Genomic DNA, 23,640 nt, shown 5'->3' with positions numbered 1-23,640 from the left:
GTTTTCCATTCTCATACTCGTAGTCCTATAAAATGTTTAAAAATATCTAGACAATATAAGTGTTTTTAAAAGGGATGCTAGTCTTCACGGCAAAATGTTATTTTTAACAGTAATAATACATGGAGAGTAGGGTTCTGGCAGTGTCTCACCCTTACTCGCTTGCATTCAAAAGTTTGTTTTGTTTAACGACACCACTAGAGCACATTGATTTATTAATCATCAGCTATTGAATGTCAATAGAGACAATAGTCTTAGAGAAGAAACCCCCTACATTTTTCCATTAGTAGCAAGGGTTCTTTAATATGCACCATACCACAGACAGGATAGTACATACCACAGTCTTTGATATATCAGTCATAGTGCACTGGCTGGAACAAGAAATAGCCCAATGGGCCCATTTATGGGTATTGATTATATACCGACCACGCATCATGCAAGTGCTGTACCACTGGGCTACATAGTTGTATATATAACAAGGTTCGCACAGGTTTGAAACGGTCTTGAAAAGGTCTTGAAGCTGAAAATAGCCATGAAAAGGCCTTGAATATTGTAGTTTGGCCTTGAAAAGCCCTTGAATTTAGTAGATAATCATATGTAGTGAATTATATATTTTAATAAACTTATTATTAATATTATTTGATATATTTAAAAATAATAATCCACAAATAAACAGTTTTTAGCTATGGAAAATTACTTTAAAATCGATGACGAAATTGTTTTGCACGGTATGAAATAAAGAGTTATTTCCCTTTGACAGTGTAATTTCCATGCTGTAACAAATGGCAGCAACAGAAGCTAATTTTTTTCTGTTTTAAAAATAGGTATTACTTGTAAATAATGGGTAAAACTATTTTTAACCACAAGTGTTTATCCGAATATGACTTGTAAGAAGCCTTGAAAAAGTTTTTGCTGACTTGAAAAAGCCTTAAAAAGGCCTTGAATTTTAGTGGTGAGTGGCTGTATGAACCATGTATAATAAGCATAACGATGAGTTTCACAGCATGCAGGACCGTGGTCAGGGAAACAAGTGAATGTACATGTTGAAAGGACCATGGAATAACGTATAAAATATAATGGAGTTGTCATTGATCTAGTAAATCAATAAGCCTAGTTTGAGTAAAATCGTAACTGATATGTGTCAGAATAGCATGCTGGAACTCAAACAAGATCCAGAGTCTGATTCTCTTAAACTGACTACAATAATAGATAGAGAATAGCCAGTTAAAGTGACAGACCCTAAAATGACATGAACACTTGATATCGAAAATTATAAATAATTAGTATAATTTTATTTCTTTATTTTTAGTGGTACCAGCTTAGACTGTCCTAAACCTGAGCCGAAGAATGACACCACACCATGTCTCGAAGGGTGAGTTTCAAAACATGTTGTCCCCCATTGTTATTAATTGTCCCAGCCAGTGTTCCATTACCGGTGTATTAAAGTTTGTGGTAAGTGCTGTCTTGTATTTGGGAAAGTTTGTGTATAAGTTATACAGAACTACATGCCAATTGTTTTCCCCATGTTTATTGCAAGAGTTTGTACTGCGCAAGAATATTGTACAACAAGACTGCTATGTGGTGTAAATCGTATGCACTATAAACAAGTGCAATAACAACGTGGGGAAAACAACTGGTATGTGGTTCTGTATTTATTACACCTTCGTAAATTTATAACTGTTAAAAAAGTGTAATTAAAAAACAAGACTTTGTTTAGAAAGTTAGCTGAATTATGTGGGATTGACAACGCTGAGTGTACTGGCTAAGGACATGATGTCATTCGAGTGAACATGTGAACTATGGCTGTGAAAGTTTGTAAAAACATTTATTGCATGGTCAGAGTGGTCTTTATTACTACAGGGCAGAACATAGCCCAGTTGTAAAGCGTTCAATTGATGCGTGGTCGGTCTGGGATCCATCCCGAGTCGGTGGGCCCATTGGGCTATTTCTTGTTCCAGCCTGTTTACCACGACTGGTATATCAAAGGCCGTGGTATGCACTACCCTATCTGTGGGATGGTGCATATAAAAGATCCCTTGCTTGTTTTGATGCGTATGTCATTGTTTAAGAGGACAGTGTTTTAACGAGTATGTCATTGTTTAAGAGGACAGTGTTTTGATGTGTTTTATTGTTTCAGAGGACAGTGTTTTGATGAGTATTTCATTGTTTAAGAGGACAGTGTTTTGATGCGTATGTCGTTGTTTAAGAGGACAGTGTTTTGATGTGTTTTATTGTTTCAGAGGACAGTGTTTTGATGAGTATTTCATTGTTTAAGAGGACAGTGTTTTGATGAGCATTTCATTGTTTAAGAGGACAGTGTTTTGATGAGTATTTCATTGTTTAAGAGGACAGTGTTTTGATGTGTATTTCATTGTTTAAGAGAACAGTGTTTTGATGTGTGTCATTGTTTAAGAGGACAGTGTTTTGATGTGTGTCATTGTTTCAGAGGACAGTGTTTTGATGAGTATTTCATTGTTTAAGAGGACAGTATTTTGATGTTTTATTGTTTAAGAGGACAGTGTTTTAATGAGTATTTCATTGTTTAAGAGGACAGTGTTTTGATGCATATGTCATTGTTTTAAGAGGACAGTGTTTTGATGTGTGTCATTGTTTCAGAGGACAGTGTTTTGATGCGTATGTCATTGTTTAAGAGGACAGTGTTTTGATGTGTGTCATTGTTTCAGAGAACAGTGTTTTGATACGTATGTCATTGTTTCAGAGAACAGTGTTTTGATACGTATGTCATTGTTTAAGAGGACAGTGTTTTAACGAGTATGTCATTGTTTTAAGAGGACAGTGTTTTGATGTGTATGTCATTGTTTTAACGAGTATGTCATTGTTTTAAGAGGACAGTGTTTTAATGTGTATTTTATTGTTTCAGAGGACAGTGTTTTGGAGGACTGTGTTTGTCATACTGTGAGGTGAGAGACAGGAGTCTGATATCGTGTCAGTGTGAAGGTGATGGTAAGTCGGTGTTTTTCGTTTTCCAGCATATTCTTTACACTCAGGCGGGACGTAGCCTAGTGGTAAAGCACTCGCTTGATGCGCGGTTCGTATAGGATTGATCACCGTCACTGGACCCATTGGGCTATTTCTTGTTCCAGCCAGTGCACTACGACTTGTACATCAAAGGTCGAGATAGGTACTATTCTGTCTGTGGGATGGTGCATATAAAAGAACCCTTGCTACCAATGGAAAAAAAATGTACTGTGTTTCCTCTCTAAGACTATATGTCAAAATTATCAAATGTTGACATCCAATAGCTGAATATTAATAAATCAATGCATTGTAGTGGTATTGTTAAACAACAACAAAACTTTTAATCTTTATTGTCTACACTCACTACTACAGGTTACAACTACTTTAAGTACTTATATACCACTGAACTTGTGAACTTGTACATTATTAAAAGTTATAGTTAAGTACCGCTAAGAGAGCTTATACTTTAATACAGGTTACAACTATTTACATGTACAACTAAGCTACATGTAGCTCCTACATTACAACTACTTACAGCTAAGAGAGCTTATACTTTAATACAGGTTACAAGTATTTACATGTACAACTAAGCTACATGTAGCTCCTACATTACAACTACTTACAGCTAAGAGAGCTTATACTTTAATACAGGTTACAACTATTTACATGTACAACTAAGCTACATGTAGCTCCTACATTACAACTACTTACAGCTAAGAGAGCTTGCATTTATTACAAATTAAAACTATTTATAGCAAAGTGGTACTTTACTACAAGATACATATGTACAACTAATTACAGGGGGTGGGATGTAGTCTGATGTGCAATCAGTCTAGGATCGACCCTCAGTGGGTCCATTGGGCTATTTCTCATTCCAGCCAACGTGATACTGAGTTTTATTCTAAATTTTAATTATAGCTATCTGTGATATTTGTATTTTTACACAGACCTTTACACTGTGTTTTTATTGAACTGTTGATATTGATGTTGATCATCACTTTGTTTTTGCATTTACCATAGTTTGACACCCAATAGCCGATGTATTTTTCGTGCTGGGGTGTCGTTAAACATTCATTCATTCCAGCTAGGGCACCACGACTGGTATATCAAAGGCTGTGGTATGTACTATCCTGTGTATGAGATGGTGCATATTAATGATGCCTTGCTACTAATGGAAAAATGTAGCAAGTTTTCTCTATGACTATATGTCAAAATTACCAAATGTTGACATCCAGTAACCGATTATTGATAGATCAATGTGCTCTAGTGGTGTCGTTAAACAAAACAAACTTGATTACAGCTAAGCAAGCGTGCCGGCGATGTTGTCGTAGTCGACGTCCGGGAAGTAAATGTCAGCCAGAAGGAACAGCCATACAGATGAAAGGTCGGCCATGTTACCTGGGATTCTGCTCGGAGGTACGTGTTTTAACAAAGCTACTTTTTCAGTCCCCTCCCGGTTCGCAGACCTGTCAACCCTCCCGGATTCCGCGGGAGACTCTCGGTATTTGATCAAGTCTCCCGCGGGGAAAAACGTTTCTGCCGGGAAATCGTTATTTTCTAAGCATAAAAAAAGTCAAATTACTGTAGCTGTTTATTGACATTCAGTGTTGACATATACATAAAACTATTCAATTTAGTCCTAATAATGTCTCCGATTTGTTCACTAGATTACATGATGCAAAGTTCTATGGCTGAAAGTGCCAGAGTAGACAGCGACCGCATGCATCAATACACACGATCTCAAAATCACATGTCAAAGCAAGACAAGGAAAAGACCAATTAGCTATATAAACAATACTTGTATCAGTTAGATTTGTAGCTTTGTGCAGTAAAATGTTGGTAACAAGAGATTATTTTCGGACAATTAATAAATCTTGTGTTTGACATAAAGTTACTCACAGAAATGGGTATAATTCCGGTATATTTCACATGATGTCAGTAATGAGCTTTTACTTATGATTAGTGGAAATACAATGTTTATGATGATTTTAAATAAGTACCACACCACACCACTGTACCTCATAGTAAAAACTGAATATTCATTTATAAGATTTATATAAATTTGTCTTAAATCTACTTTTCACAAACCACAAATAACGATGATGCAGTGTAACCTGTAAGTGTAATACCGTAAATGTTTTTCAACACTCACCTCATGCTTTATCTTGACTAAAGGTTGACAGGTCTGGGTATGTCCATCTTTTTTTCTTTCTGTCGGGGCAGTTTCTTTCTTTTTTTTGTGTAAATTCCGACCAGGTATAAGTTGTCAGGACATATTCGACATAACTTGACCATCACAAATGAGCTAAACTACTGTTATTTTCAATAGTCGTGTCACAGTAATTTTACAATAACAGTATTTATGTTTTTATTATACAGCTTGTAATGTGAGGGATGGGTGTGGCTCTGTGGTAAAGCGCTCACCCGATGCGCGGTCGATTTAGGATCGGGGCGGGTTTTAGTTCAGTTGGTTGAAGGCTCGCTTGAGATGCTTGCATCGCAGGATTAAACCACCTCTATGGATCCATTCAACTGATTGTTTTTATTTCATTCCGACCAATGCACCACAACTGTTCAAAGTAAAGTAAAGTTTTGTTTTATTTAACGACGCCGCTAGAGCACATTGATTTTTTATCTTATCATCGGCTATTGGACGTCAAACATATGGTCATTCTGACACTGTTTTTAGAGGAAACCCGCTGTCGCCACATAGGCTACTCTTTTTACGACAGGCAGCAAGGGATCTTTTATTTGCGCTTCCCACAGGCAGGATAGCACAAACCATGGCCTTTGTTGAACCAGTTATGGATCACTGGTCGGTGCAAGTGGTTTACACCTACCCATTGAGCCTTGCGGAGCACTCACTCAGGGTTTGGAGTCGGTATCTCGATTAAAAATCCCATGCCTCGACTGGGATCCGAACCCAGTACCTACCAGCCTGTAGACTGATGGCCTGCCACGACGCCACCGAGGCCGGTCACAACTGTTCAAAGGCTGTGGGATGTGTTTTCCTGTCTGTGAGAAAGTGCATGTAAAAGGTCTCTTGCGGCTAATGGGAAAAATGTAGCAGGTTTTCTTTGATGACTACGAGTTATAAGTTAAAATTACCAAATGTTTGACATCCAATAGCCAGTGATTAATAAATCAATGTGCTCTAGTGGTGTTGTTAAACAAAAACAAAATTTCAACTTAAACTTGAAAACAATCTGTCTTTCTGTCTGTCGCACATATAGTTTTCTGGACTTTCTTACCAAGATATTGAGCTAAAATTTTGTGTGTAGCTTTACGGTTCATTGTGATGACAACCTCAAATTTTACTTTCAAGGTAATTTGTTCAAGGGCCGTAACTGTCAAAAATTTAATTTTTCCAGTTTTGTCAAGAGTTATGGCCCTACAACTAGGAGGTTATGAAAATTAATGGAGCCTGTAGCAGACTAATAGTAATAGACTATATGATATGCGGTCATGTGGGATAGAAAAAGTACTCCTGAGGTGGTGGAAATTTTCGACCTGGGACGAGGCTTGCCAAGTCCCAGTGTCGAAATTTCCACACCCTCGGGTGTTCTTTTTCTATCCCACATGACCGCATATCATATAGTTGGAGTCTTTTTCTCCCATCCATTCAATTAATAATTCATTATTTTACATGAAAAATCATATAGATGGAGTCTTTTTCTCCCATCCATTCAATTAATAATTCATTATTTTACATGAAAAAACAAAGATTGCAAAAAAAGTAACTTCTTTATTTGACCATTTTATCATAAATAACACTATAAATTAACAAGATACCTTTATAATGAAGGTTTTAATAACAAAATATCAATCTAAAACTAACCAACTCGCATTGATATGACGTCATATATTACCAACACCATAATGACGTTATAGCCCATGCAAGACAGATTTATTCTGCATGGGCTGACTGACATCATAGAATTGGTCTGTGTTGCATGGCTACGGATGGGAGAAATGCATTGCTTTAACAGACAGAATGCTTGTCTTAAAGTTTAAGTGACGGTAAAGTTTGTTTTTAGGGAAGATCTATTGTTTTTGTGTTGTTTTAATATTACAAATTGTTGAACAAAGGTACACATGTATGCAGTGAAAGAAGTAGAAGAGCGGGATTTACCTCAATAGGTTGAGTCGCCCGATCGAACCACCTCGGTGGATCCATTCAACTGATTGGGTTTTTTCTCATTCCAACCAGTGCACCACAACTGGTCGGAGGCTGTGGTGTGTGCTTTCCTGTCTGTGGGAAAGTACATATAAAAGATCCCTTGCTGCATTAGTAAAAATGTAGTGGGTTTCCTCTGATGACAGCCACTGCGCGTGCTGTAACCTCACCGTGGTGCAGGGGTGTAACATTCTCTTTGAGAATGGCCAATACAGCACAAATCCCCTTGCTTTCTTCGAGATACAATTGAAATTTTGAGTAAGTCAGTGCACGTATCTATCTGTAATATTTGTATTTTTGCACAGTTCTTTACACTGTTTTTATTTAAATCTTGAATTTTTATATACAATGTAGATGTTGATCATCACTTTATTTGTTTGCATTACCATAGTTTGACACCGAATAGCCGATGTATGTTTTTATGCTGGGGTGTCGTTAAACATTCATTCATTCAAGGCTGATGACAGCGTGTCAGAATTACCAAATGTTTGACATCCTATAGCCGATGATTACTTAATCAATGTGTTCTAGTGGTGTCGTTAAACAAAACAAACTTTCTAACAATGTGTTCTGATGTACTGTTTTTGTTTTGCTATAAGTGCAGGATGTAGCCCAGTGGTAAAGCATTCGCTCGATGCGCTGTCAGTCTGGGATCGATCACCGTCGGTGGGCATATTGGGCTATTTCTTGTTCCAGCCAGTGCACCACGACTGGCATATCAAAGGCTGTGGTATGTACTACCCTGTCTGTGGGATGATGCATATAAAAGATCCCTTGCTGCCAATCGAAAAAAAGTAGCCCATGAAGTGGCAGCAGCCGGTTTCCTCTCTCAATATCTGTGTGGTCCTTAACCATATGTCTGACGCCATATAACTGTAAATAAAATATGTTGAGTGCGTCGTTAAATAAAACATTTCTTTCTTTTTTGTTTTTCTATAGCAAGGCATGTGTATAAAACCAAAGTCGAAGTTGGTGGAGAGATTATTTGATGTTATAGAGAAACTTACTTCTAGTCAGCTTGGTAAGTTCTCTTCTCTTCTCTAACACAGTTTACTCATATTTATGCACCGTACAAAAAACTCTCAAATTAAGAAAAGTTAAACACTTTATCGCTTTAATCACAAGTTGTACTCAACGTTTCATCATAATTGGGAAATGCTCAGAAATTGATGCCAAAATGATGAAATATTTTACTCAAATATATTTTAAAAGAATTGCAATAGTTTTACAAACATTAATTGATTATTTATAATTTAACTATTTTTCTAAACACTGCATCATGCATATTTATTTAGCGATGATGTGGGATGAGATACATTTCAGGCCTTATAGAATTTTTATAAAATCCACTAGCCATGGGATTTTAAAATTTTACTAGCCATGATTAAAAAATCACTAACCCTACTTTACTTTAAGTTGATACAATTTTACTAAATAATAGTAAAATGTGGATATGTCACCTAAAGAGAGAGATATGACCAAAATATTTCACAAGCCATTGGGCATGGCAATAGTTATTACTAACCCAACATTGAATACCACTAGCCATGGGAGTGGGGCTACTATTATCTAAAAACCCTGCATTTGTAGATATTGTATGTATGCCATAGATAAACTGTTAGTCGTTCGTGTAATGTGTAGTTTCAACAGTAGTAGTATTCTACATTTGAATGTACATGTATGCAGTCAGGGCTTCTCGAATTTTTATAAAATCCACTAGCCATGGGATCAGTGATTTGAAAAATTTACTAGCCACAATTAAAAATTCACTAGCCCTACTTTATTTTTAAGTTATACAATTTTACTAAATAATAGTAATAGTCAGATATGACACCTTAATAAGAAGATGGAGCTTAAAAACACTAACACTGGGGGGGGGGGGGGGGGGGGGGGGGGGGGGGGGGGGGGGGGGTAGGATATTCATATTTACAAAATAGACAACTGCAACATTTGACAAATGTTTTTCACGAGCCGTTGGGCATGACAATAGTAGTTATTTACTAGCCCAACATTGAATATCATTAGCCATGGGAGTGGGGCAGCCATAATCTAGAAGCCCTGTCTGGCATGGCAATAGTAGTTATTTACTAGCCCAACATTGAATATCATTAGCCATGGGAGTGGGGCAGCCATAATCTAGAAGCCCTGTCTGGCATGGCAATAGTAGTTATTTACTAGCCCAACATTGAATATCACTAGAAGCCGTGATGCAGAGTATAAAATCTAAGATACGTGAATTTGTTTGTTTAATTTGTTTGTAATTCAGGGCTCAAAATAGGAAGTAAAATATGGCCTGCTGTTGTTATTTTTTCAAGTAGCACCGGCCTCTGTGGCGGCGTGGTTAGGCCATCGGTCTACAGGCTGGTAGGTATTGGGTTCGGATCCCAGTCGAGGCATGGGATTTTTAATCCAGATACCGATTCCAAACCCTGAGTGAGTGCTCCGCAAGGCTCAGTGGGTAGGTGTAAACCACTTGCACCGACCAGTGATCCATAACTGGTTCAACAAAGGCCATGGTTTGTGCTATCCTGCCTGTGGGAAGTGCAAATAAAAGATCCCTTGCTGCTAATCGGAAAGAGTAGCCCATGTAGTGGTGACAGCGGGTTTCCTCTCAAAATCTGTGTGGTCTTTAACCATATGTCTGACGCCATATAACCGTAAATAAAATGTGTTGAGTGTGTCGTTAAATAAAACGTTTTTTTTTTTTTAAGTAGCAGGCCAAATGAAATATGGCCTACTAAGAAAAAATATGGCCTGCTGAAAATAGAACAGCATAGGACAAGTGGAGGGTTTGGGACAGTGTGTGGGAAATTAGGATATCAGAGATATATTATAGAGTATCATAAAATAAAAATATAATAGAATCACGAGATAATAGAAGATGAGATGATCATACCAGGCTTTTATCACCTATGTTTCTATGTTTCTAGACTCCAGTAATGGGCACCATTCCCCACCATTCTACAGAGGCTAGATGTATGTCATTTTTTATTCCCAATTTTGGAGTTAAAAAAATCCCAAACTGAATGTAAATCCAGTGTTCGAGATTAAGGGTATCCCGATATCCCGGGGATACCAGAATTTAATTTTGGATACCAGACTTCAAGAATCCAGTATCCCACCGGGATACCATATAATAATAAATTCTCAGGTGGGATACCAGATTTTGAAATGTTAGTATCCAACTGGGATACTGACAATTTTTTTTTAATCTCAAACACTGAAATCTCATTCACTTGACAAACCTTCCCTCCCCAATAACTTTTGTAATGCACAATAGATATATTTCAAGCCCTGTAATTTTAAATGTTGTCTTTATTTTGTAGTTGAGTTCATGCGAAGTAACATCGTTGGCACAGTGATCGTGTTTTCCATGGCAATCTGGATACCTGCCAGCTGGGCGTACAGTTGTGTGGTACGTCATTGTATGATCCATCGTATACTGTTTACCAGTAGTTTGGTTCTGTGTAGAATAAGACAATGTTCCAGGAGTTTGTTCACATGTAGAACAAGTCTTGTTTTCCAGTAGTTTGTTCACATGTAGAACAAGTCTTGTTTTCCAGTAGTTTGTTCACATGTAGAACAAGTCTTGTTTTCCAGTAGTTTGTTCACATGTAGAACCAGTCTGTTTTCCAGTAGTTTGTTCACATGTAGAACCAGTCTGTTTTCCAGTAGTTTGTTCACATGTAGAACAAGCCTGTTTTCCAGAAGTTTGTTCACATCTAGAACAAGTCTGTTTTCCAGTAGTTTGTTCACATGTAGAACAAGTCTGTTTTCCAGTAGTTTGTTACGGTACCTGTAGTTTGTTATTGGATAAAATAACCACTATTGTTCAGTAGTTTGTGAGCATGTAGAATACCACCATTGTTCAGTAGTTTGTGAGCATGTACATGTAGAATACCACCATTGTTCAGTAGTTTGTGAGCATGTACATGTAGAATACCACCATTGTTCAGTAGTTTGTGAGCATGTACATGTAGAATAACACCATTGTTCAGTAGTTTGTGAGCATGTAGAATAACACCATTGTTCAGTAGTTTGTGAGCATGTAGAATACCACCATTTTTCAGTAGTTTGTGAACATGTAGAATAACTCCATTTTTCACGTTCACGTTAAGTTTTTAACATGCTCCTATACCACTAAGGTTTCGAGCATGACTACCCTGGGCTTGGTATCTGGCTGCCAGCGGCCCAGTCCGGGGCGATATCCATTTTTCAGTAGTTTGTTCATGTGTAGAATGACACCATTCTTCTCTATTAGTTGTCAAAGTAGTTTTGTGCTCCGATAAAGATCTGACAAATAAAATGTTTCTCTTTCTCACTCTCTCTCTCTCTCTCTCTCTCTCTCTCTCTCTCTCTCTCTCTCTCTCTCTCTCTCTCTCTCTCAGTATATTGTCTGTCTCTCAGTTTTTGTCTTTCTCTTTTCTTTTCCTTCTGTTTTTTTTGTGTCTCTGTCTTTCTGTTATGCTCTTGTTCTTTTATTCAGACCCTTCTTGCTAGGTATAAAAAAAAAATGGATTATCTGTTCTGTATGTTTCAATGTTGGTTTTTGTTTACTGCAGGATAAACAAAGACAGAAGGTAGAACGTGAGAATAAGCGTTGGAGGAGCAGAGAGGTTTGTTTATTTCTCATACATCCCGTTATTCGAGTAACATGTAACTCGGTGGTGGAGCACTGGATTGAGGTGTGGTAGATTATAGGATCGACCCCTGTTGATGGATCTATAGTCATTCCGGTCCTCCATGAACATTGATTTTTATAAATAATTTCAGTTTGACTCTTTCCCTCCCATTCTGGACTGAAGTCGAGATGCAATCAGTCTTCATAAACACAGCTGTCAACATTCACAGGAGTTATCTATCTTGATTCCGTGAATGGTAGAACATAGTAGAACAACAATCGAACATGTTGAGTGTATTTTGTTGACTGGTATTCGTATGTTCGATTTCTCGCTATTTGTATAATTACTTCTTTTAAAACATGTTGGACATTATTATTTAATGAAAACGGAAGATTTGTAAAGGATGTATTCACCGAAAATAACTGATAATACAGACTTTGAAGTAGATGGTGGATGGATTACTCGTCGTCAATTGAAAGTGAAAATTAACTTTCATAAACAATGATGTCATGGATCGTGATCATAGGGTTTTAATTTATTGATTTTTTTAATATTACTAAGTTCTGTAAATTTTGTTTTGACAATTAGACTCACTAATATGTCCTCTAAATTACATGTCTGACACATATCAAAATAGTGTTAAATTCGTTTGGGTTTTTTACAATTTGAGGTTGAATAATGTAGGTTCTAAATTACGTTTTTCATGTAGGAAAGCTGGGTCGATAACAGTTAATTTGCCGTAAGAAGAAAAGTAAATGTGTTTTGAAAAAAATCCAACTATTTTTGTGTGCAATTTATAAAACTATCGGCTGTAAATAAGTAAATAAGTAAATAAGTTGTAGTACATACCACAGTAAGAAAACAACTTTCCCTGATGGGAAGGACTATAAATCAGTCAGTAGTCAGCCAGTGTTGAACAGCTATTACATGGAAAACAGTGCATACACAGTGTTCTCGCTGGGTGAAAATTAAAGGAGGGCGGCCGCTCGGCACCACACCCTTCAAAAAAAACAAAAAACAATAACTGTCGTAAATGTTTCGTCAATTGCTTTTTCGTACACAACGCAGCTTGTTTCCTTTGATGTCCAGTGTGCAGACTGATCGTTGTTTTTTGTGTGGAAAAAAGTGTGCATTTGGAAATAGCGGAGATAGGTGCTGGAAAATAAAGAGGGGCGCTAAAAAATAAAGGAGGGAGCGGGGAACGTGAAAGGAAGGCAGCAAAATTGAATAGCGAGAACACTGATACATACCTTTTCATCTGTTGAATTCCTTCCTGTACTTTTATCATTAAGAAGGGTAGGATTTAGCTCAGTCGGTTGAGTGCTCGCCTGAGGTGTTTTCATTGCAGGATGGAACCACATCAGTGGATCTATTCAACTGATAGGGGTTTTTGCGCGTCTGGTCCAAGACCGTGATATGTGCTTTCCTGTTTGTGGGAAAGTGCATGTTAAAGATTCCCTTGCTGCATTAGAAAAAATGTAGCATGTTTCCGCTGATGACTAATAGTCAGAATTACCAAATGTTTGACATCCAATAGCTGATGATTAATAAATCAGTGTGCTCTAGTGGTTTCATTAAACAAAACAAACTTCTATAGACTTCTCATGGCTTCAAAAATTAAATATCTGATATTTTATGACATCAGCAATAATGGTTACCCGGTTATTAAATCGGGTAGCCCTGGATGTTCTGGCACGGGATTTGTCTTCCCCTCAACTCTGTGCCCTTCTCTTCCCTTGCCATCTCTTTCTGTTCTTTTTGTTTACTTGTGTTTTGTTTACTTGTCTTTGTTGCAGGACGTAGCCCAGTGGTAAAGCGCTTGCTTGATGCACGGTCAGTTTGGGATCGATCCCCGTCGGTGGGCCCATTGGGCTATTTCTCGTTCCAGCCAGTGCACCACGACTGGTATATCAAAGGAAATAGTACATGTATGTGCTATCCTGTCTGTGGGATGGTGCATATAAAAGATCCCTTGCTTTGTAGCGGGTTTCATCTCAGACTATATGTCTAAATTACCAAATGTTTGACATCCAATAGCCGATGATTAATAAATCAGTATGGTCTAGTGGTGTCGTTAAGCAAAACAAATCTTTGTTATTTTTTTGTCTTTGTTGCACATTTCTAGAAATGCAGAACTAACAGTTTACATTAATTATCATTTGTTTCAGAGCCAGGACCTTTTCTCCAGTCTTGATGCAGCCTCGTGGACTATAAAGTCATCTCGCCGAATTCGACTGAATCGTCCGGGAAACCCCATAGCACGACGTCAGCTGTCGCAGTCAAATCCGTCACTAACACCTTCGATGACGCACGAAACGTCCGTTTGACCGATAGTTCATTCCAGCTACCTGCTTACTGCCATAGTCTGTAGTTGTCATGTTTTACCTGTATAATCAAATGTCATTGTCTCTGCCTTTGTCAAGAATATCTTGAGGACCTAGAATGGTTTCACAGCATACTTTTTTTATTTATTTACAAGTGTCCTGTTTACCTTGAACCATTGTTAGGTCTGCTTCCCATTAATGCTATTTCTCGCATGATGTTATTGATATAATGCATATCTGAGCTCGACATTAGCGGTAGGCATGATTTAGCTACCCATTTGTTGCTTGGGCAACCAAATGTCTAAACCCAGTAGTCCGTTGGGCTACTAGATATGTTTTGCACATCCAATTACTCTGCAATCAACAAGACGCTTAAACATCTAAAAAAAACCTCACCTAAAACAACATGTATAAATAGAAGTACGTGATTTTGCTCTTTTCTCTCTCTTTTTAATTTATTTTAAATTATGGGCCTACCAATTATTACTGAGGGCTACCAGATTTTATGACCTCCGAATTCTCCGACCTCTAAAAAAAATTACAGTCAGGGCCTGCATATACACAGTACCTTTGCCATGCATATTTCCATTCAGGAAGCTGAAAAAGAATAGTTTGATTAAAGACTGAATTTTCCTCGCAATGTTTTTCAGCACAGTGACATCATATCATGAAGTATTTACTAGCAGCTTTTAAACGTACACTTTGATGACAGCATATTGTGTGTACTAATCTGCTTGTGAAAATGCAGATATGGAAATGCATAATAGCGTTAATGGAAAGCAGGTCTTATTCATTTGATTTCAACTTATTTCCATGCTTATATATCCAATTAAGGTTCAAGCACGCTGTCCTGGACACACACCTCGGCTATCTGGGCTGTCTGTACAGGATAGAGGGTTAGTGGTTAGTTGGTTAGTGGCTAGCAAGAGAGAAGAGGGTGTAGTACACCTACCCATTTCATTTCAACTTATTTTTGTGCTTATATACAATTAAGCTTCAAGCACGCTGTCCTGGGCACACACCTCAGCTATCTGGGCTGTCTGTCCAGGACAATGGTTTAGTTGTTAGTTGGTTAGTGGTTAGTGAGAGAGAAGAGGTTGTACCTACCTATTGAGCCCTCAAGAACTCGTTCTGGGTGGGAGCGGATACCTGGCTGCAAACCCTGTACCTACCAGCCTGTAGTATGATGGCTTAACCACTGCGCCACTGAGACCGGTGCAGGTCTTATATTGAGATAATGAAGGTTGACTGTACAAGCCTATTATTGCAGGAAGACTAGACATAGTGTCCATATGGAAGTCTTCCTATTTATGCAACCCACCTATCTGATATGTGTACATAATACAGCAAAATCATATCTCTGTACAAGATAGTTCATAAAATGCCATTGTTACATAAGGTGATACTGTGTTGGTGCAGATATAAAATTGGAGAGGTAAAAAAAGATAGCTAATAAAATGCCATTGTTACATACATGTAAGGTGATACTGTGTTGGAGAGGAAACATATGTATGTGATATGAAAAACAATTATGCAGGATGCTCCTGTATAGATGGACACATTTGTCTGTATCCTGTTGACACAAAACTTAACACTTTACATGAATATCAGTTTGGTCAGTTTTATTGGCCAAGGTATTTATGTGAGAGAGAAATGTTTTTTGCATGAAGTTGGTGGACTGAGAATAAACTGCGCTAACATCTCAAAATACAGATTATTATTGTAAAAATGCTCATTAAATTTAGTAAAATATGACCAATAATTATAATTTTGCTACAGTTTGTGAAAAGTTAAATGGTAACATACGTGCAATTATTGTCATGTCCAAAAAAAAAGAGGGTTGTTTTAAAAATTCATATGACCCAAAACTAACTGAATGTGTAAAAATATATAACCTACACAAACTATAACAATTTTCAAGTTCATTGAACTGTATTGAAATAGAATGGAGACAAGTACCTTTAATATAATTGTGATGGTGTGTTTTAAATCATGTGTGATCAGCTCAAACTGCTGTGTTCATACTAATACTATCTTAGTTATCACTGGTATTTTGATTTTAGTTTACTCTTCAGAAAAGACACTGGTAGCTGTTACATGCAATACTCATGCAATCAATTAATGAACCATTCAACACATGCTTTAATCCTTTGAAGGTTCAAGCACATCTGTCTTGGGCATGGCCTACAAGTTCCCTGGGAAATGTTCATTTCATTTCATCTTATTTTCGTGATTATATAAAAAATAAGGTTCAAGTACGCTGTCCTGGGCACACACCTCAGCTATCTGGGCTGTCTGTCCAGGACCGTGGTTTAGTTGACGGTTGGTGGTTAGTGAGAAAGAAGAGGGTGTAGTGGCCTTACACCTACCCATTGAGCCTTTAAAAACTTGCTCTGGTTTGGAGCCGGTACCGGGCTGCGAACTCTGTACCTACCAACCTGTAGGCCGATGGCTTAACAACAACGCCACCGATGCCAGTAATGTGGGAAATGTGTCCAAGACAGGAGGGTGGTTAGGATAGAGAAGCTTTGAAACTTTTTCTTTAGTGTTGTACAAGATAAAGACAAAAAACATTTTCAGTGAGTCATTGCATTATTCATTTGTAACTGATTTTTATTTCTCGTCTTTGACGGGTCTTATGTTCATCTGTATGTACATCCGTAAACGTTTCATTTCTGGAGCATATCATATCGGGGCTTCTAGATTATGGTAGCCCCACTCCCATGGCTAGTGATATTCAGTGTTGGGCTAGTAAATAATTACTATAACTAGCCCGTTGGCTAGTGGAAAAAAAACACCTTACCAAATGCAGCATTTACATATTTTGTAAATATGAATATCCTGCCCCTTCTTTCCACCCTAATCTAAGGAATTTTAAGCTCAGTCTCCCTCTTTAGGTGTATTTATTTTAAGTAGGGCTAGTGAATATATTTAATCATGGCTAGTACATTTTTAAAATCACTGATCCCATGGCTAGTGGATTTTTATAAAATTCTAGAAACCCTGATATCGTTCTTATAACTTCATATAGGATCATCAAACCTTGTATGCAAGTACAACTTGGCATGCCGGTGTGCCACGTACCATAACTAGGTCACTGCGACCTACTTTTCATGCATTATTGCACATTAAAGGAAATCCTTTTCTTGGCCATAGCTTCCTTATCAATTCATATAGGATCAAACCTTACATGCAAGTACAACTTGGGATGGTGGTGTGTTGAATACCACAACTATATGACCAACTTTTGTTGGGCGTGCCATTTTTAGAGTAATAAGGTGCTTAAATCCGTGACAGTATGCCTTTAAGTATTATTTATATTCAGCATGTGAAATAATATTTATTATTGCATGTCCATTATGTAACAGCTACAATTGTTATTGCATGTTCATTGTGTAACACATTGTATAATCGAATGGGTTCATTTCGTTTCAGATTGGTGTTCATTCCATCATTCATATGAATTAACCCACACTTTGTAGTTTTGTATTCACAGACAGTTTATTTTTTTAATTTAGTCATTGAAGTGCTATGATCATACTGTTGTGCCTTCTGCCAATACCTTGTAACAGCATGTGTTGAAATAACCATAATTAGTATCATACATGTATATCATAGTTTAAAATGTGCCGAGATATTGTTAAACAAATATTGCTTCCTTTTCGTTTCATTTCATTTCAACTTATTTTCGTGCTTATATCCAATTAAGGTTCAAGCATGCTGTCCTGGGCATACACCTCAGCTATCTGGACTGTCTGTCCAGGAGAGTGGGTTAATTGTTAGTTGGTTAGTGGTTAGTGAGAGAGAAGAGGGTGTAGTGGCCTTACACCTATCCATTGAGCTCTTAAGAACTCGCTCTGCGTTGGAGCCAGTACCGGTACAGCTGCGAACCCTGTACCTACCAGCCTGTAGTCCGATGGCTTAACCACTGTGCCACCGAGGCCAGTGCTTTCTTTTCAATTGTTTGTTTGTTTGTTTAAGCACTAGTATAATTCACATTATGTTTGTGAAATGGGTTGGAAGTCTTGTAACCAACCGCCTGTATCTAGCTGAATTGATGCCTGTCTGTTTGTGTGCTGTAATTGTTTTCTATAATGCTTACTTGGACATTTTGAATTAGTGTAATTGTGTGTCCAATATTATACTTGAGCCCGCAGGGAACATTTGGTTTTCTCAATCTTGATTAGCGATATTTCTAGTCAACTGAAAAATTGATTAGCAACTACTGTTTAATGTTTTAAAATTGTGTAGCGATCTCTGAAATTTTTGTAGCAAATCGCGACGCGATACTGAAAAAAATGTCCTCTGCCCGGTTACATGTATATCTTTGTTTGCCATATCACCATCACCCTTTTCTTACAACATATTACAGTACCAGTACTTTATTGTTAGAATAAATTTCATAGCCCACATCCCAAAACTATACATATTTTCCTAAAGGTTGCAACTTTGATTGTTCGTAGGTACATCTACAACATGTTGTGACAAATTGTAGCAATTAGAACATATTCTACTCAAATTTTCTTTTCGTGTTTTTAGCACCACCATCATCACCACCACCACCACCACCAACACACCTTTCTAGTTCCTACTACAAATCAAAGTAACACGAGTCACCCCAAGCCCAAGAATATTGATACTCTAGCCATAACTATAATAATGCAAAGAAATCTTGATCATGGACATCTTGCCTCAATCTAATTAAAATTAGCTCCACTATTACATGTGGATCTAACAGCAGCCCATTGGAGCTCATGTCCAGTTGACCTTTCATTCGACCAATCAAAACCTTACTTGCAAAATCATGCCAGTGATTTGAAAAAGAATTTGAAAACATTCGGGATTATGCTGAGGGTATACGAAATAATTCGGATGAATTACGAAGTATGCCGGAAACTAATTGAAATATAAAATTTTATATAAAATTTGTTTCAAGACGAAAAAAACAAACCGTGATGGTATAGCCATAAAATCTGTTTATACTAGTATACAATCCAGAGTTTATTACTGCACTTTCCTCCCTGTTTTTTCAATGTTGAAATAGACCATAAATAGTCTCGCCCGATATTTTTAGAACTTGTATGCTCCCGAATAACGCTATTAAAGGCAACATACAATTGGTCGATATTTAAAATGTTATTTATAGATGAAATGTCACCTGGACATGGGAGTCCACACAATGCTGTTAGATCTACTGGTAGACCAGTAGAGCTAATTTTAAACAGATTGATCTTGCCTGTATGTAAAGATATTTTTGTTGCTCAATTCATTTGTCAAATGTTTTATAACAATTATGCAAACTTTTATACATTATATTGTAGTAAATATTTTGATGGAGTAGATACTTTGCCTAAAAATATATACCTTTTTGTACAAAATAACATTATATTATACTTAATTATTTTATACTGTTATGTGAAATTATATTTTTTATTGAAAATTGCAAATGATTTATTGTATTATTTAGTGCATTTTGTTTGTGAAAAATAGATTTACGTTAATTTTGTAAAATATGAGTTACATTATGGGCGTCAGAACTGGTGAGGAGCATTGGGCTGAGTGGCACTCTCCTCAACTCTGATAAAGCATTGACCCCTGTCATTTGAATTTTTTTTTTTTTAAATAAATTGAACACACTCATCCACCCCCCACCCCACCCCCCCAGTGGTTGTCATCTTGCGATACTTATGTACGTGTATATTTATATGGAATGGTTTCTTATTGATGAGATCAATTATTTCTCTCCTCCAAATGAAATTACACACGCTTCCAGAATTGTATCGTGCCAAAATTTTCAAAGAGCTGTTTTCTATTTAACTTTTATAAGACATATTTTATTAATATCAGTAATTTGTTAATTTTCTAGGTAATATTTTTTATTTCACATAAGACTATATTAATCTTTTTAAGAGATTTTTCTATTTAACTTTTTTTTTCATATCAGTAATTTGTTAATGTTCCAGGTAATATTTTTGATTTCACGTAAGACTTTTAATCTTTGTAAGATATATTTTGTTAACATGAATAATTTGTCAACTTCTAGATAATACATGTAGTTTTTATTTCACAGAAGAATGTCTTGACCTTTTAATAATGTTTAAAGTTTTATTAACATCAGTAATTTGTCAATTTGTACATGTACATGTAGGTAATATTTTTGTTCTATGTGATTTTATCGTAGAGTTCAGGAAAGTCTGTCGTAGAGTCTTAAAAAAGAGGTGAGGGCCAAATCTGAACAAATTAAAAATTATGTGATCTCTTCGTTTGCCACAGGATATACGAAATGTGTTTGTTGACGTGTGTAGTGCATTCACTTTGGATATCAGACATTGGTTATGTACTACAGACCTATAAAAGAGGAAAATCATAGGGCACTGCCCATCCCTCCTCAAACCTTCAGCCTGAAGATTACGTTGTCCACTATTTTACTAGACCTACCATGTGCTGGCATCTTCCAATGCCTGTGATTAACTTAGCAATTTTCAATTTGGTGCTTTTTAAATTATTATTATTATTTGGGGGGGGGGGGGGGGGGGGGGGGTGTGTGTGTGTTGTATGATGACTATGTAACTGATTCAGCCAGGCATTAGTGTGTTGGTCACTAAAAGGACTGGTAATTTATAGTTATCATATGTGTCAGAAGGTATAAGCAGGTAAGATGAAAAAAAAGAAGTAGTTTGTTTTGTTTAATGACACCACTAGAGCACATTGTTTTATTAATCATCGGCTATTGGATATCAAACATATGGTCATTTTTGACAGTCATAGAGAGGAAACCCGCTACATTTTTTCTTTTATTAGTAGCAAGGGATCTTTTATATGCATGATCCCACAGACAGGATAGCACATACCACGGCCTTTTATATACTAGTCGTGGTGCACTGGCTGGAATGAGAACTTGACCAATGGGCCCACTGATGGGGAATCAATCCTTTTCTGACCTTGCATCAAGCGAGCGCTTTACCACTGAGGGTGAGATGAAGACAATTATAATTAATTCAACTTTAAAATGGGGTGGGTGGGGTCAGCGCATTATCTTCAGAGTTGGATGTGCAGTGTTTGTCCTGTTTTCACTCTCTAATTCCTAGGGTTATTAGTTAAGGGGAGTACAGTTGGTCATAAAATTAAAAATAAATTGTGTAATTTTTTTATTTTTTTTTAAATCAATTGAAAATGAGGGCTGGACATATAGCCCAGTGGTAAAGCAGTCTAAGATCGATCCCCTTTGGTGGGCCCATTGGGCTATTTCTCGTACTCGCCAGTGCACCATGACTGGTATATACCAAAGGCTGTGGTATGTGCTATCCTGTCTGTGGGATGGTGAATATAAATGATCCCTTGGTACTAATGGGAAAATGTACTGGGTTTCCTAAGACTGTCAGTTACCAAATGTTTGACCTCCACTAGCCGATGACTAAGAAATCAATGTGCTCTAGAGGTGTCGTTAAACAAAACAAACTTTTGATTGAAAGCGAGTAAGGGTGAGACACTGCCAGAACCCAATCTCCATGTATTATTATTGTTAAAAATAACATTTTGCCATGAAGACTAGCATCCCTTTTGATTGATTTCAATTTTTTTTGTGCTTATATCCAATTAAGGTTCAAGCACGCTGTCCTGGGCACACACCTCAGCTCTCTGGGTTGTCTGTCCAGGACAGTGGGTTAGTTATTAGTTGGTTAGTGAGAGAGAAGAGGGTGTAGTGGCCTTACACCTACCCATTGAGCCCTTAAGAACTCACTCTGGGTTGGAGCCGGTACCGGGCTGCGAATCCTGTACCTACCAGCCTGTAGTCCGATGGCTTAACCACTGCGCCACCGAGGCTGGCATCCCTTTTAAAAACACTTATATTGTCTATATATTTTTAAAAAAATCAAAATAGTTGTCTTTGCTTATCACAGTTGGCCGTTATCATCATCTAAGGGGTGTGACTTAGCTCAGTCATTTGAGTGTTTGTCTGAGGTGCTTGCGTCACAGGATCGAAACACCTCGGTGGATCCATTCAACTGATTGGGGTTTTTGCTCGTTCCAACCAGTGCAGCACAACTGGTCAAATGCTTTGGTATGTGCTGTCCTGTCTATGGAAGAGTGCATATAAAAGATTCCTTGCCACTAATAGCTTTTGGACTTAAAGTTATAATAGATCAACTGGATGTAAATTGGTGTTGGCTCATTTTACAAATTAATGGAGTATTAAAGGGCTACAGGGTAGAACATAGCGTACATATGGTTTATTTTATTCATTGACATTCCATCCGTCTTTGGTTCATTTTAGAACAGAAATGACTATAGTCATTTATGTGCCTTTCTATTTTGGTGGTATAACAATAACATGTACATCAATTTAAAACCATTTCATCTTTACAGATGTTTACTAATTGTATATATATGGGTTTGTTTTATATGCATGTTTTGTTGAAATTGTTTTTTACTTGCTTTCTACATCTCCATTTAAAACCATTTCATGTGTGTGTGCTACTCTGTACACAAACTATTCCATTTCTTGTTTTATTCTGTATACATCTTCTATCACATATCACGATTAGTTTTACTAACTTGCATTATATTTATCATGGTAATTGTTGATTTGCTATAATTTCTATACATCTTAACTTATCATATCGTTGATTAACATAATAAACTGTAGAACATTCTGCCTTATTCATTCATTTCTAGTGATTATCGTGTTTATATCTTTTTTAAGTATCAAGCATGGTGTCCTGGGAACACACATCAGCTATGTGGGCTGTCTGTTCAGGGTAGCGGGTTAGTGGTTTGTGAGAGAAACGTCAGTGTTGTGGCCTTACACCTACCCACTGAGTCATTAAACTCACTCTAGTAGTATAGCAGCTGGTACCAGGATGCGAACCCAGTATCAACCAGCCTTACGTGAACATTCCAGCTATATGGACTGTCTGTCTAGGACAGTGGGTTAGTGAGAGAGAAGTCCGTGTAGTGGTCTTACACCTACCCACGGAGTCATTAAACACCCTCTAGTTGTATACGAGCTGGTACCAGGATGCGAACCCAGTATCAACCAGCCTTACGTGAACATCCCAGCTATATGGGCTGTCTGTCTAGGACAGTGGGTTAGTGAGAGAGAAGTCCGTGTAGTGGTCTTACACCTACCCATTGAGTCATTAAACTCACTCTAGTAGTGTCGTTAAAAAACAAACTAAGTTAAGTCTGTCTTTCTTTCATCTCAGCTATTTGGGCTGTCTGTCTAGGACAGTCAGTGTAGTGGTCTTACACCTAACCATTGCGAAATTAAACTGGGCACACACATCAGGTATGTGGGCTGTCTGTTCAGCATAGTGGGTTAGTGCTTGGTGAGAGAGATGTCAGTGTAGTGGCCTTACACCTACCCATTGTATAATTAAACTCACTCTAGTAGGAGCTGGTACCAGGATGCGAACCCAGTATCAACCAGCCTTAAGTCCACACCTCAGCTATATGGGCTGTCTGTCCAGGACAGTGGGTTAGTGAGAGAAACTCTTACTCTACCCACTAGGAGCTGGTACCAGGATGCGAACCCAGTATC

General features: G+C 37.4%; 1 protein-coding gene across 2 annotated transcripts in view; it reads left to right on the top strand.

Moving 5' to 3' along the window:
* LOC121387517 (ADAM 17-like protease) overlaps positions 1-15,017 on the top strand; it is a 67,035-nt gene extending 52,018 nt beyond the window's left edge. Inside the window, exons 17-23 of one of the 2 annotated variants that reach the window (XM_041518661.1) lie at positions 1,307-1,369; positions 2,879-2,961; positions 4,277-4,392; positions 8,093-8,174; positions 10,480-10,568; positions 11,716-11,769; positions 13,944-15,017. In XM_041518661.1, coding sequence (XP_041374595.1) covers positions 1,307-1,369; positions 2,879-2,961; positions 4,277-4,392; positions 8,093-8,174; positions 10,480-10,568; positions 11,716-11,769; positions 13,944-14,102 — 646 coding nt within the window. In that variant the 3' untranslated portion in view covers positions 14,103-15,017. Of the gene's footprint in view, positions 1-1,306; positions 1,370-2,878; positions 2,962-4,276; positions 4,393-8,092; positions 8,175-10,479; positions 10,569-11,715; positions 11,770-13,943 lie in introns of those variants that run through there. The other variant, XR_005959836.1, reaches the window with a different exon arrangement.
* The last annotated feature ends 8,623 nt before the right edge of the window (positions 15,018-23,640 follow it).

This window comes from Gigantopelta aegis, chromosome 13 (assembly GCF_016097555.1).
Source record: "Gigantopelta aegis isolate Gae_Host chromosome 13, Gae_host_genome, whole genome shotgun sequence".
NCBI lineage: Eukaryota > Metazoa > Mollusca > Gastropoda > Neomphalida > Peltospiridae > Gigantopelta > Gigantopelta aegis.
The sequence above is the reverse complement of the archived record's forward strand: the minus strand, read 5'-3'. Positions and strand labels throughout refer to the sequence as shown.